At 36.5% G+C, this 12,569-nt stretch overlaps 1 protein-coding gene across 2 annotated transcripts in view; it reads right to left on the reverse strand.

Annotated features, from left to right (window-relative positions):
• Dthd1 (death domain containing 1) overlaps positions 1–12,569 on the reverse strand; it is a 78,970-nt gene that overhangs the window by 42,616 nt on the left and 23,785 nt on the right. For both annotated transcript variants that reach the window (XM_074042491.1, XM_074042492.1), the window contains 2 exons: positions 10,815–11,104; positions 3,339–3,583 (listed from right to left, as the gene is read on the reverse strand). In XM_074042491.1, coding sequence (XP_073898592.1) covers positions 3,339–3,583; positions 10,815–11,104 — 535 coding nt within the window. The remainder of the gene's footprint in view (positions 1–3,338; positions 3,584–10,814; positions 11,105–12,569) is intronic.

Below are 12,569 nucleotides of genomic sequence, written 5' to 3' on the forward strand. Positions count from 1 at the left end.
AACTAATACAGACTTTCATTGAGGGAAATCTATATAATCTCCTAAATTATCCAACTTGACTAAGGCAGTTAATGAATTCATGATGTCAGATTGGCCACAGGGAAAACACAAATACTTGAAGGCTGAATTTGTGACACATTTTTGGACTTCAGGTTGGTTTTCTCTTACACGAAGGCCTTTCTTTCTATTGTTCACCATCATCACAGCAAGGCCCTGACCCTTACTAGGGAATTTCAGCAGTCTGCTGACTTGTCTCCCTCTAATCATGCCATTGCCGAAGAACAACATAGAGATCTCTGGAAGAGATGTGCTCAATTAAGCTGTCTAGAGAACAGCCCCGCTGCCAGCTTCTATACTCCAAATCTTCATGTCCATCCAAGTCAGTTCCTTAGTTTGACAGTTAACAGTCTGTACAACCAGCCTCCAAATTACTTATCTGAGAACACTCAAGTATTCCTTTTAGTCAATAGTTCTTAAACTAATGGAAGGTAATGGAGGCTTAGACCTCTTCTCATTCATCCTGTCACATGTATTTAGGGGACAGTGCCAGGCACTGGTCTTATCACAAAAGATAGAGCCTGGACAGGGTATATCAGGTCCTTCACTAATGGACTTTGCTTTCTCAAGGTGCAAAGGCAAAAAACAAAAAGTACATGAATAAATAAATAAATGTAATCATTTAAATGAAAGATGAGTGTTAGGAAGTAAATCTAAGGAGGGTAATAGATTAAAAAGTGACGCTGGGAAAAAGATAACAACATGTGAGCTAAGTCCTGAATGAGAAAGAAACAGCTTGAAGAACATTCAAAATCTTCTCTTCTAGCTATTTTGAAATGATAAATTTTTAAGGCAATGAATGTGCATACATATCAAAATGCCATATTGTATACATAAATATTAATAATTCTTTTTTCAGTGCTGGGGATTGCACCTAGGGCCTCACACATGCAAAGCATGCACCTTACCACTGAGCAATAACCCCACCCAAGATATACAGTTCTTAACAGTCAAAAATAAAATACATGCATGAATTACAAAATCTCTGCCCAAAAATAGAAGATCCAGCTATGTGACTACTGGAAGGAAGAGTGACCTAAGGCAAAAAGGAAAATTCAGAGAAGCAAAACTGATTGTGGGTGTACACTTACGGCTATACCATAATTTTCAGCAGCAGTTCAATAAACCCTGCAAACTTACTCATGCCTCCCAGGAAAGCCAGCATCTCCCTCATACTAGCAAGTAAAGAGTAATGTCTCTGGAAATCTGTGCCTCTGCAGGAAAGCTGCCTTCAATTTGATTGGTAAGTGTCCATAGTATATCATACCCTAAATATTTCTAATAATACCTCTACACGTAAAATACACTATATATGGAACTGTCATACAAATTAGAAATCTAGAAGCCCTCACCTCTATCCTGTGTCCTTGACTAAAGACTGCAGCTTTATCTGCTAAGAAGGCAATGGCATAGCAGTTGTTTAACACATGGGAAGCAGATTTGCTGAGTTTGAAGTTTACCTTTGCCACTTAGATGTGGCCTAGAAAAGTTGCCTAAAGTCTTTCGGTGTCAATTTCCTATAAAATAAGAACAATGACAATACCTCCTTGAATTTTTTTTGTGAGGATTTATGATACAATGCAAATAAAGCACTTAAAAGAACTCTGGCACATTAGAAATATGTGGGGGGAGTCCTAGTAGGAGGGAGGGTCAAGGAAGGAGATTAAGGTGACAGGATATGGTAGATGGAGTTCATATATCTATATGAAACAGATCTAAGAAACCTCTCACAATTGCTTTAAGTGGGATGCGGGGGGTTGAGGGGGAGAACGATGGGGACAATGTAATTAATATACAACATGAGTCTATCGGAATTGTCACTATGAATCCCCCTCAAAATGAATACATCAATGAAATTGCAATGGTTTTTACATGAAGTATGGATTTCTGGTAAGGTGCAATCAAATCACCCTAACCTGCTTTTTTCTTGATTTTCAGTGGCCAAAATTCTACCAACTTACAGAGCCCAGATAAAATACAATAGCTACCACAAAACTTTTGTTGGCTTCAGCTTCTGGAAAGACCATTTCCCTCCTCAGAACACCATTAGTATGTTGTTTGTATCATTAGTCTAGTCAACTACTGTCTTGTAATGTAATTTCGTAGCACGTTTGTCATGTTTCATTGGGTTATAAATTCACTTAGAGAAGTACCACCCCATAAAAATATAAGCTGTGACACATATAACATTCTAGTAATCACATAAAGATAAGCAACAAGTGAAATTAAATTTAGTAATATCTTATTTAACCTGATGTAACCAAAATACTATAACTATACCATGTCATTAAAATAAGTAAATCATTACTTAAATTATATACATTTTTCCTCTGTGTTTTAAAAATCTAATGTGTATCTTTCAACACACAACTCATTTCAGTCTAGCTGTATTTTAAGTGTTTGATGGTAACCACACGTGGTTTGCACCTACCATTCTTGTCAATGTGATTAAGGCCATGACAAATCCTCTATGGCTCTGTGTTTATTATAATGCCTAGCATATCATATTCCCTATTTCAGAAGCTCAAATGATATTTGTTAATTATTATTTTACTGATTTCTTTAAAATAAATACAAAATCTGTCTACAGAAAACATGTTTCTGGTATTCATGATATAGAAGTTAAAACTATAAAAATAATTTTTCTTTAAATGATAAGAAGTTTGTTCTAGAGAAAAATAAAATTAATTTTTCAGTTTTATTTCTCAAAAAGAACATAGTAGAGATATACTACTAAGTCCTGGAAAGAAATTATATATACAGCAACAAAATGTATTTATGTGTGTATTTGGCCTGGTTGGACAAACAATTTAATCTTTCTTTCTGATAAGAATAAGAATATTAGATAAGAGTATTAATTCATAAAACAAGCACACAGGATTTGGTGAGGCTTAGTAAATGCATTCTGATGCCATTTTCATGTCACCATGATTTTTCCCTAGTTTTATGCTTTGAAGTGCATTCAGTGTTTTCATAAATGATATCTCAGTTATTCAGATGCAGTTACGGAAAATGAATGACACTATTTTCATAGTCATTAACAACTTACCGTGAGGAACAGATCAATTTGGATCGCTCTAGTTAGAAAACTAATATGCATAAGGAAAAAATCCTAATGTATATTCTGACACTTTAAAATTGGGTCTCCCTACTCCTTCTTCTTGGGTTTATTATTATCTTTTCTCTTAACGTTATGTATCCCTTAGCACGCGGAACTAACTGTGGTAGGGAATTATAAAGAATTAAGAAAATATGGTAATTAAGAAAGAACAATCACTCACCTTTGGCAATCTCAATGGTAATTTGCAAATTGGCAACTGATAATGGTTTTCATGAGGTATAAGAGATTGATCCAGGTTGGGGACTATCTTTTCTCTAGGTACTTTATAAACTACAATGCTGCCCTTATAATGAGGGCAGCTATAGTTCCCAAATTCATCCACCTCTTTGATTTGGAGTTCCAGTCTGGGTTTTCTTTGCAAGTGAAAAATAAGTTTGTAATCTTTTCCATAATCCTTCCCATTACCTAAGTAGAAAAAAATGTGTTTATTACCATTAGCATAAATCACTTTGCCTTAATTTCTAAAAACCCAAATAATCATTTCATTTTAAAAATACAACTAATATGAAGCAGCGTAATCAAATTCATCAAACTCTGAAAAACAAGAGAAGAGGAAGAGCAGGAATGGAAATGTAACGGAGGGGGTGAACTTGTTCAGGGCACATGATATGCAATAAAACCCCTTCAGATTATTAATTTATGATTATTCAAAAATAAAATCATTTTAAATAAATAAATAAGATAAAAATAATTAACGTTTTCTGTGTGTTGTTGCCTCTTGTCAAAATATAACATGACAAAGCAGCAATAACAACTATAGATGACTAGAAAAATTTCTCATCTGTAATTTTGCCAGGTGCTCTCTGGAAGCTTCTAGATCTAAATCTTCAGTTTTCTATTTCTTCAAATTATCTTCACCCTTCAAGCATAACTTTTTCTCTTTCTCCTAACTATAAATATCACATTGCACATCATCATGACTTCACAATAGACATTGTAGTACTGTGCTCTCTTACGATATTTGACTATTTAAGTTTAAATGACAACTAAATAAAATTAAAGAACAACAAAAATTCAACTCCTCAGTCACTCTAACCACATTTAGAATGCTCAATAACCACATGTCTGGCAGTTACCCTATTGAACAGCACAGAAATAAAAGATTTCCACAATTGCAGAAATGAGCAGTCCTGCTGTAGAACTTCCAAGAGCAACAATTGGATTTGTGTCACAGAAATTTCTAGGAAAATGTGGTGGGTGCTCCTGAAACAATGATAGATAGAAAAGTCTTTTGAACTTCTCACTAAAAATACAGAGGCTTTTATAAACATAACCTTTCACCTATGCAGTTTTTGCTATTACAGTCAGGATATTTTGCAACAGTGAAAGGGATATTACTGTTTCCTGAGACAATGCCTGTTTACTCTTTACAAAATTTACAGGAAGCTATAATGTAGCCAGTAAGATAACATATTTTGGATCTAGATTCAACTGTAGACTGCATGATTTTTCTACATTGTAATGTTCGTCCAGTTCTTTCACCCTTAGGAGCTTTTTAAAGCTTTATCTTCCTATCTTTAGAACAGGAGGAATAAAACTTACCTCCTAGGATTGTCCTGGATAAAAAATGAAATATGGATAAAATGATTGCCGCAGGATCTAATATATATTAAGCACTAAATAAGTGATAGTAAATGATAAGAAAAAAAGCAAGATTCTTCTATTATTTTATTCTAAATAACAACCCAGCTAAATATTTTAAGGAAATGTTAAGAAAAAGCTTTAGTATCTAGGCTGAAACTCTTTTCTCCTTCTGTAAGACATCGTAAAGTTGATTGCCCACAGTTCTCTCTCATGGAAAACTTTTCATTTACCTGGTAAGAGCTATAGAAAGTAGCACTGTCCTGCCTGTTGTGACTGCTAGAGGTTATTTTGGAGAACTTTTAAAGCACAGATAAATCTAGAAATAGAGTAACTGTAGGGTGTAGAAGCCATAAGAGTAGATACATTCACACAGGTCTGTATTTGAGAGGCCACCTGGCTACTTGAACAAAGTAGATTCCTAGAAGAGGAATGACTAGCCAGAGTTGTTTCTTAAAAGAATTTTAAATAAAAAAATATATAAAATACATGTAATATATATTAAATGTACATTATATATAAAACAAATATAAAAAATATAATATATATATGTAAGTAAAAGTTATATATATGACAATTAAAATGTGACCAAATTAAATAAAGTTTGAGATCACTGGAATAACATTTGGCAGACCTCTGCTTTCCACCACCAGAGTATTATCAAAAGAAATACTGCACTTTGATCCCAACTGAATATCACTCCATAAATTTCTCCTTCTGTCCCTTGAAATACACTGTACTCCCTGCCAGGGGCACAGTTATTCTTAAGGAATGGTTTCCATGCAATAGACAATGATTGAAGGCACGCCATAGTCACACTGATTCAATTCAGGTCTAGAACTTATAAACCATTATTGCCAGTCAACTTAAAAAAATTAAGGTCTATAATGTAACTCTAAGAGTCACAGTTATATATGAAATACAGATGAAATTATTGAGAAGTTGCTACTAATATGCAGTATAATCTTAGTGTTATAAACAGAAAGCTTTATGCAATTTTTTTAAAGTTGGAGTTTTTCTTTTCTTTTCTCTCTCTCTCTCTTTTTTTTGGGGGGGGTGTACTGGTGCTTGAATTCAGGGCCTCACACGGTGCTCTATCACTTGAGCCACTCCACCAATCCTTAGTTGGAGTTTCATTGTTGTTAAGACATAACACTATATTTTGTGTACCCTTGGTCCCTAAAAAAAGGGACAAATGGTATAAAGAAATTATGGTGTTCTATTTTTTTCTCCACTTCTACTTTCAAGTAGAAGTAAAATAAAATGTTATATATTAGAAGCTCAGAGTATGAAAAGAATGACTAGTTGGCCTTTTCAGATTCTTTTTCTTCTTCTCTAAACATAAAAGGTACATAGTCCCTACTAGAAACTTGGGATAGCTGCTGTTCAATAAATATTTGCCATAGAAGGAAAACCAAGATTTACTTATAGTTTGTGAGTGATTAGATGTTTGTTATAGCAATATATTTTCTTCTCAACAATGGGCATTGAACATTTTCTTTGAGGTCACAGAGAGTACAACCATAGGAATGTATTCGCTCTCTTAGGAAAGTGAGAAGAGGAAACAAAAGGACTACCAACAAGAACCAGAGAAGTCCTGTGAGAACCACTGGGGCAGGGTATTTCTAACCCATTCTCTACCTCCTCTGCTTCTAAGCCACAGTCATTGTGTACTCTGTTTACTGCAATGGCTCATTGGCCTCTCTCCTTCTACCCTTTCCTTATATATAGTCTGTTCTCAGCAGAGTTATAGTCAAACTCAAAACAGGTGACTCCTGTGCTAGAAACTGTGACTCCCCACTTCATTAGCATAATACAATGTCCTTGCAATGATCTGTAGGGGATGGTGGATACCCACTTCATCTCCTACACCCTCTCCTCAATCCCTCTGATGCAGCCGTCCAGTCCCTGCTCTTCCTCAAATACACAAGGCACCTTTCTTCCTCAGTTCACTTGCACCTGTGATCCCTTATGGCTTATTCTCTCACCTTCTTGGAGTCTTTGTGTAAATGTTACCTTCTCAATCAGGCTTCCCTATTCAAAATTGTAACTGTGCCATTCCTCTGAGACTGCCCTTTTCCTTTTCCTGCTTTATTCTTCTGTAATGCATTTTCACCTTGTATTAAGCTATATTTTATTCACTTATTTACTCATTCTGTCTCTTGCTGCTAGACTATAGCATACATAAGGGCAAGGAATTTTTGTTGAATAACTTAGAGAATGGTTGCATTAGCATCCCACTCACACATCTAGGGAAATCTCTCCCTGTGTCTTAGGGCTGAAGGAAACTTTGAGACACACTGGTTTCCACTAGGCATTACTAGATGTTACATGCAATGCTAAGGTGTCATCATATAAAAATCTTGCAAAAGCACTTCCCACCACGTTCTGGATTTGTGTGCACTGGGGACTTGAGAGTGATGTTGCTGCAGGCCTAAGTGCTAAACTAACAGGTCTAACCTAGTGAATGAAAGCATGCTGTAGCTATGTCCAGAAGTAGGATAAAGACCCAGGAGAGCATCTATCGATGTTATTTCCTCTTAGAAACAGAAACGGAGTCCATGCTTCATGAACCTTGTTCAAGAGTCATCTACATTATATATAAACGAATAGAGAGATTGGGGCATTTTAAAAAGGACAGTAATCTAAGTTCATTAATTAGAGTTTAAATATTTTAAATCACAATATTGTAAGTCCTTTCACAACTTTTGTCTCCATTTCTTCCAACAAATACTCACTGAAACCCTTCTTGCTGCCTGGCACAATTCTAGGTGCTCAGAATTGAATATTGCCTACCTGCAGTTCCTCCCTTCATAGGACTGTAGGTAGAGAAACTGGTATTGATCAAACAATTAAATGAGTAAATAGAAAACTGAATCTGTAATAAGAGACACGAAAGAAAAGTGAAGGTCTGTAAATGTAAAATAAGTCTCTGAGAAAATAAGAACTCATATAGCCAGGAAGAGTAAGGAAAAGGCTTCTTTGAACGAGATTATTGATGCAAGATCTGAAGATAAAGGAAGAGCTAACTGGGGGTGAGGTGATGCATAAGGAAAAGGAAGAGAACCCTACAATCAGAGAACATCTGGTTTCTTCTCTGTGAGAGTCACAGAGACTACCCCAGACTCTGACAAGTATCAGTTCTTTACTAAGGGTCTTTTTCCTCTTAGAGAAGAATCTAGTAAGGCTCCAGGTCTGAGCATGGGTCTATAGGAAAAGTAAACAGAAAGGACCTAGAATCCTGCCTAACTCACTGTCTTTGAGTAAAGATGAGCCTTTCTCCAGCCCTTACATGGAAGACTTCCACACACAAGCCAGCTATCTTCAGGTACTCTTCATTTAGCATATGCCCAGCTCTCCATGACAGACAGTAGTACACTAAGTTCCACTGCCTATGAGAAGAACAGGAACTCACTCATGTTTTGGGCAGTAGGTAAACACAGCTTCTGTCTCAAGTATTACAGAAAAATCATTTATAGCGTTACTTTGGATGGGGCACTTCTGGTTTTTGACTCTCTATGATTAGAAAGATTTCCCCAGGATGGACACAGTGCTTTCTGCTCCAGAAGCCAAGTAGGAAGGGATCTCTTTCACCCTTCCTTCCTCACCCTCCTCTCTCTTCCCTCCCCCTTCTCTGACATCTTTGTCACTCACTGAGTCCTGTCAGACGGCTGAGACCCTGTGTATGAGTGGAAGAGGCACTTCCATTGGGATACTTTGAGTCTCTCTTATTCCTGAGATATTAGGAAAAGGGCAGCATTGCCTTCAAGTCCCATTTTTCATTTTCTTTTTTAAGCTACAAAGACCTGCTGGGACTTGGAGCCATTTCCTATGTCAGAAAGAAAACAGTCACCATTAAATTCAATAGGATACAAATTATTTTATAAATATATAAAGTCAAGTGCTCACCAAGGCTCCTGGGCCTGAAACATATGCCTTAATTCTCCCCCTCACCACCTTTACACCCATACTTATTGAATTTTACTTACCCCAGGGAAGGAGTTAAAGAGAGGAAGGAATTGACTTAATGAGAATGAAATGCCCTTATGGCAACTCCTCCAAAGACCCTTTGCTCTCTTCTTCCACCTAACTCTTTTGCTACTTTTCCCTTCTTTTCTTATGAACTCTTTTCTTGTCTCTCTTCCATCTCATCTACATCTCATTTCTCCCACGTCTCCTGCCACTTCTCATGCATCATCCCCCTGCTTAATTTCCTCAGCATTACATGTATTCAGTCACTCATCATACCTTATTAAAATCCAGGCCCTGTGTTAGGTTCAGAGGATATCAGACAAGACATGGACTTCACTTCACTCTGGTGAAGAATGTTACATGAGTATAGGAACAAAAAGTAAACCTACAAATCAATGCAATAATTTTAACTGTAGTAAGATTTATCATGGGAACAAAGAAAACACTACAGAAATATGGCAATGAAAGTTAAGCAGTGTTTGTCATCTGAATCTGAGGTTCTTAAGCCTTTTTTTTGTACTATGGAGTTTGTTAAAAACCGACCTTTCTTTTACTTTTTTCTTTCATTTCTTTCTTTTTTTAAGCAGGTGGGATGGGACAGTTCTGAGGCTTGAACTCTAAGACTCTACCTCTTGAGGCACACTTTCAGCCCTTTTTCCTTAGCTTATCTTTTTGGATAAGGTGTCACACTTTTTTTTTTAATTTCTTTTATTCATATGTGCATACAATGTTTGGGTCATTTCTCCACCCCCCCATTTTCCCCGTCTCCTCCCTCTACCCCCTACCCCATCTCTACCAGGCAGAAACTATTTTGCCCTTATCTCTAATTTTGTTAAAGAGAGAGTATAAGCAATAATAGGAAGGACCAAGGGTTTTTGCTAGTTGAGATAAGGATAGCTATACAGGGAGTTTACTCGCATTGCTTTTCTGTACTTATGTGTTAGTTTCTAAATTAATTCTTCTTGAACTAACCTTTTCTCTAGAGGTCTCACACTTTTTGCTTGGGACACCCTTGGGTCACAATCTTCCTACCTTTACCTCCTGAATAGCTGAAATACAGGCATGTACCCCCATGCCTAAGCTTGTTTGTTGACATGAAGTTTTGCTAACTTTTTGCTGGGATTGACCTCTAACTATGATCCTTCAACTCTCAAGTACCTGGGATTACACGTATGAGTCATCATGCCCAGCCAAAACCTGACCATTTGTAAGAGTAGTCTTTTAAATATATAAAATAAAATACATGGAATTAAAAATGAGTCAATTACATGGAATATAGTTCTATCCACACATCTGTTGAGAATCTACTGACACCAGGTCAAATTTTTTGTAAGACATGTTAAATAGTTCAGATATTATTTTAGGTACAATAGAGGATAGCAATAAGATTTTAATCAGAAGAGTAACATATAGATGCTGCTGGAACCCATCACAAATTGAAATATGATGTGAAAAATGCATTCAGTACACTCAATGTACCCAACATCATAGCATAGCAACCCAGCATACTGCATGGCATTACTGCATGGCTGATTAGTAGCTGTGACTCACTGCCACTACCCAACATCATAAGAAAGTATCATACCTCAAAATGCTAGCCCAGGAATAGGTTGAAATTCAAAGTATCATTTCATTGAATGCATACGTCTTTCTTACCATCATAAAGCCAAAAACTTGCATTTGAAACTCATGAATCAGGAACCATCTGCTTTTAACAGGTCACTCTTTACCATGTGGAAATATATTTATGTGGCTAAGAGTGGAACCAGGGGACACTAACAGGATTATTGCATCATTACAGGAAAGAGATTACCCTAGCTTAACTCAGGAGCAATCATAGAGAGGATCATTCTTTAAAACATATGTCATTCACAATCTGTCCATAAAAGAACATGTATCTAAGTACAGACAAAAGACACTGGAAAGGAAGGAGTAAGAATGTCTTTTTCTTTTCCTTCTTCCTAATTACTCCTCTCAGTTCTCTAAGGGGAAATTTTCCTCAGTAAAAAGGTTTAGGGAACTCCTTCTGAAGTTTGTGGCGTATAACTCATAGAATATATGACAAAGATTTCTTCATACTTACTTGAACCAAATATATTTCCAGTAAACCTTAAAAGCAGTTGCTCTCCTTCTCTTACTTGGAACTGATGAGATGTCTCCACAAGTCCTCCGAATCCTTCCAAGGGCAAGCTCCTAAGTGCCTGGCTTAAATCTTTACAAGACACCACCAAAATAACTACTTTGTGTGGATTATCCTTCTGGTGTGACAGTACTACACAGGCAGTAGTGCTGAGTAAGGCTTCCTCTAAAGACTTCACAAAAGAAACCAGGGGGCTATTGTCCACAATGGGAGAGAGGTAGAGCACAATAAACCTGTGTAGAAGGAAAGAGGCAAGATCTGAGGGAACGCACAACCTCAAAACAACCACTGATAGCCAGTAATGTCCCAGGAAAAAGCCAAAATACTTTCTTTTAAAGCAAGTATTCTGATGACTAACTGGTTAATTCATGAATGACTTTAGAGTCACTCCTGGCACTCAAGAAACCAGTTCAAATCAAGATAAATTCTAAAACAAAGTAATCATACAGTCTCAGCTTGTCTCTAAAAGCATCAGCACATTTTATATACTACACTCATGTGCCACATAAGAACTTAGCAGCCCACCCATGCTGTAGTGGTCCCACAAGATTATAAAGGAGCTGAAAAATCCTGCCACCCAGTGATGCCATAGCTTCCATAGCTACAGTGCAACATCACTCAAGTGTTTGTGGTGATGCTGCCAGCTGCACTATACTTGATAATGATAATATAAACAACTGTGTTACTGCAAAACACTTTTTATCATTACTTAAGAGTGTACTTCTATTAATTTAAATAAAACAAAATTAACTGTAAAATAGTCCTAGGCAGGTCCTCAGAAAGTGTTCCAGAATAAGGCATTGTTATCCTAGGAGGTACAGCTCCATGTGTGTTATTGTACCTGATGACCTTCTTGTGGGACGCAATGTGAGGGCAGAAGATGGTGATTTCAATGATCCTGACTCTGTACACCCAGGCACACGTGTGTGTGGGTGTCTGTGTATGTGTGTGTGTTTTTATAAGTTTTTAACAACAATAAAATTTAAGTAATAAAATAAATTTCAACTGGAAAAAGCTTAGAAAATGAGGATATAAAGGAAATATTTTTGTACAGCCCTCATTTTAGCCTGAGTGTGATTATAATGTGAAAAGTTTAAAGACATTTTTAAAGTCTACAAAGTAAAAAGTTATAGTTAGCAAGGTTACTTTCTCTCTGAAGAAAAATATTTTTATAAAGTTAGTGTAGCTTGTGTACAGTATGTCTGAAGTCCACAGTCATGCACAGGAATGTTCTAAGCCTTCACATTCCCTCAGTGCTCAGTGACTAACCCAGAGCAATGTCCTATCCTGGAAGCACCATCCATGGGAAATATCCTATATAGATACATTTTAAAAAAATCTTTTATATCATATTTTTTTACTGTAGCTTTTCTATGTTAGATACAAAAATACCATTTAGTTCAATTACCTACCATATGGGAACATGGTGTATATGCTTGCAGGTGAGGAGCATAAGCTGCACCACACAGTCTTAGGCATGCAGTAAGTGATACCATCCAGGTCTGTGTAAGTACACTGTGATATTCACACAACAATGCAATTGCCTAACTTTGCAATTCTTGTTATCACTACACAGCCATCACTACACAGAGTATGACTGTATTGTAAGTAGCATTACCAAATATTACTTCAAAATATACAAAAGAAAGGTATTCAAGATCATCCATTTGCACCCAATAGGATGGATTCAGAACATGT

This window comes from Castor canadensis, chromosome 9 (assembly GCF_047511655.1).
Source record: "Castor canadensis chromosome 9, mCasCan1.hap1v2, whole genome shotgun sequence".
In the NCBI taxonomy this organism is placed as follows: domain Eukaryota; kingdom Metazoa; phylum Chordata; class Mammalia; order Rodentia; family Castoridae; genus Castor; species Castor canadensis.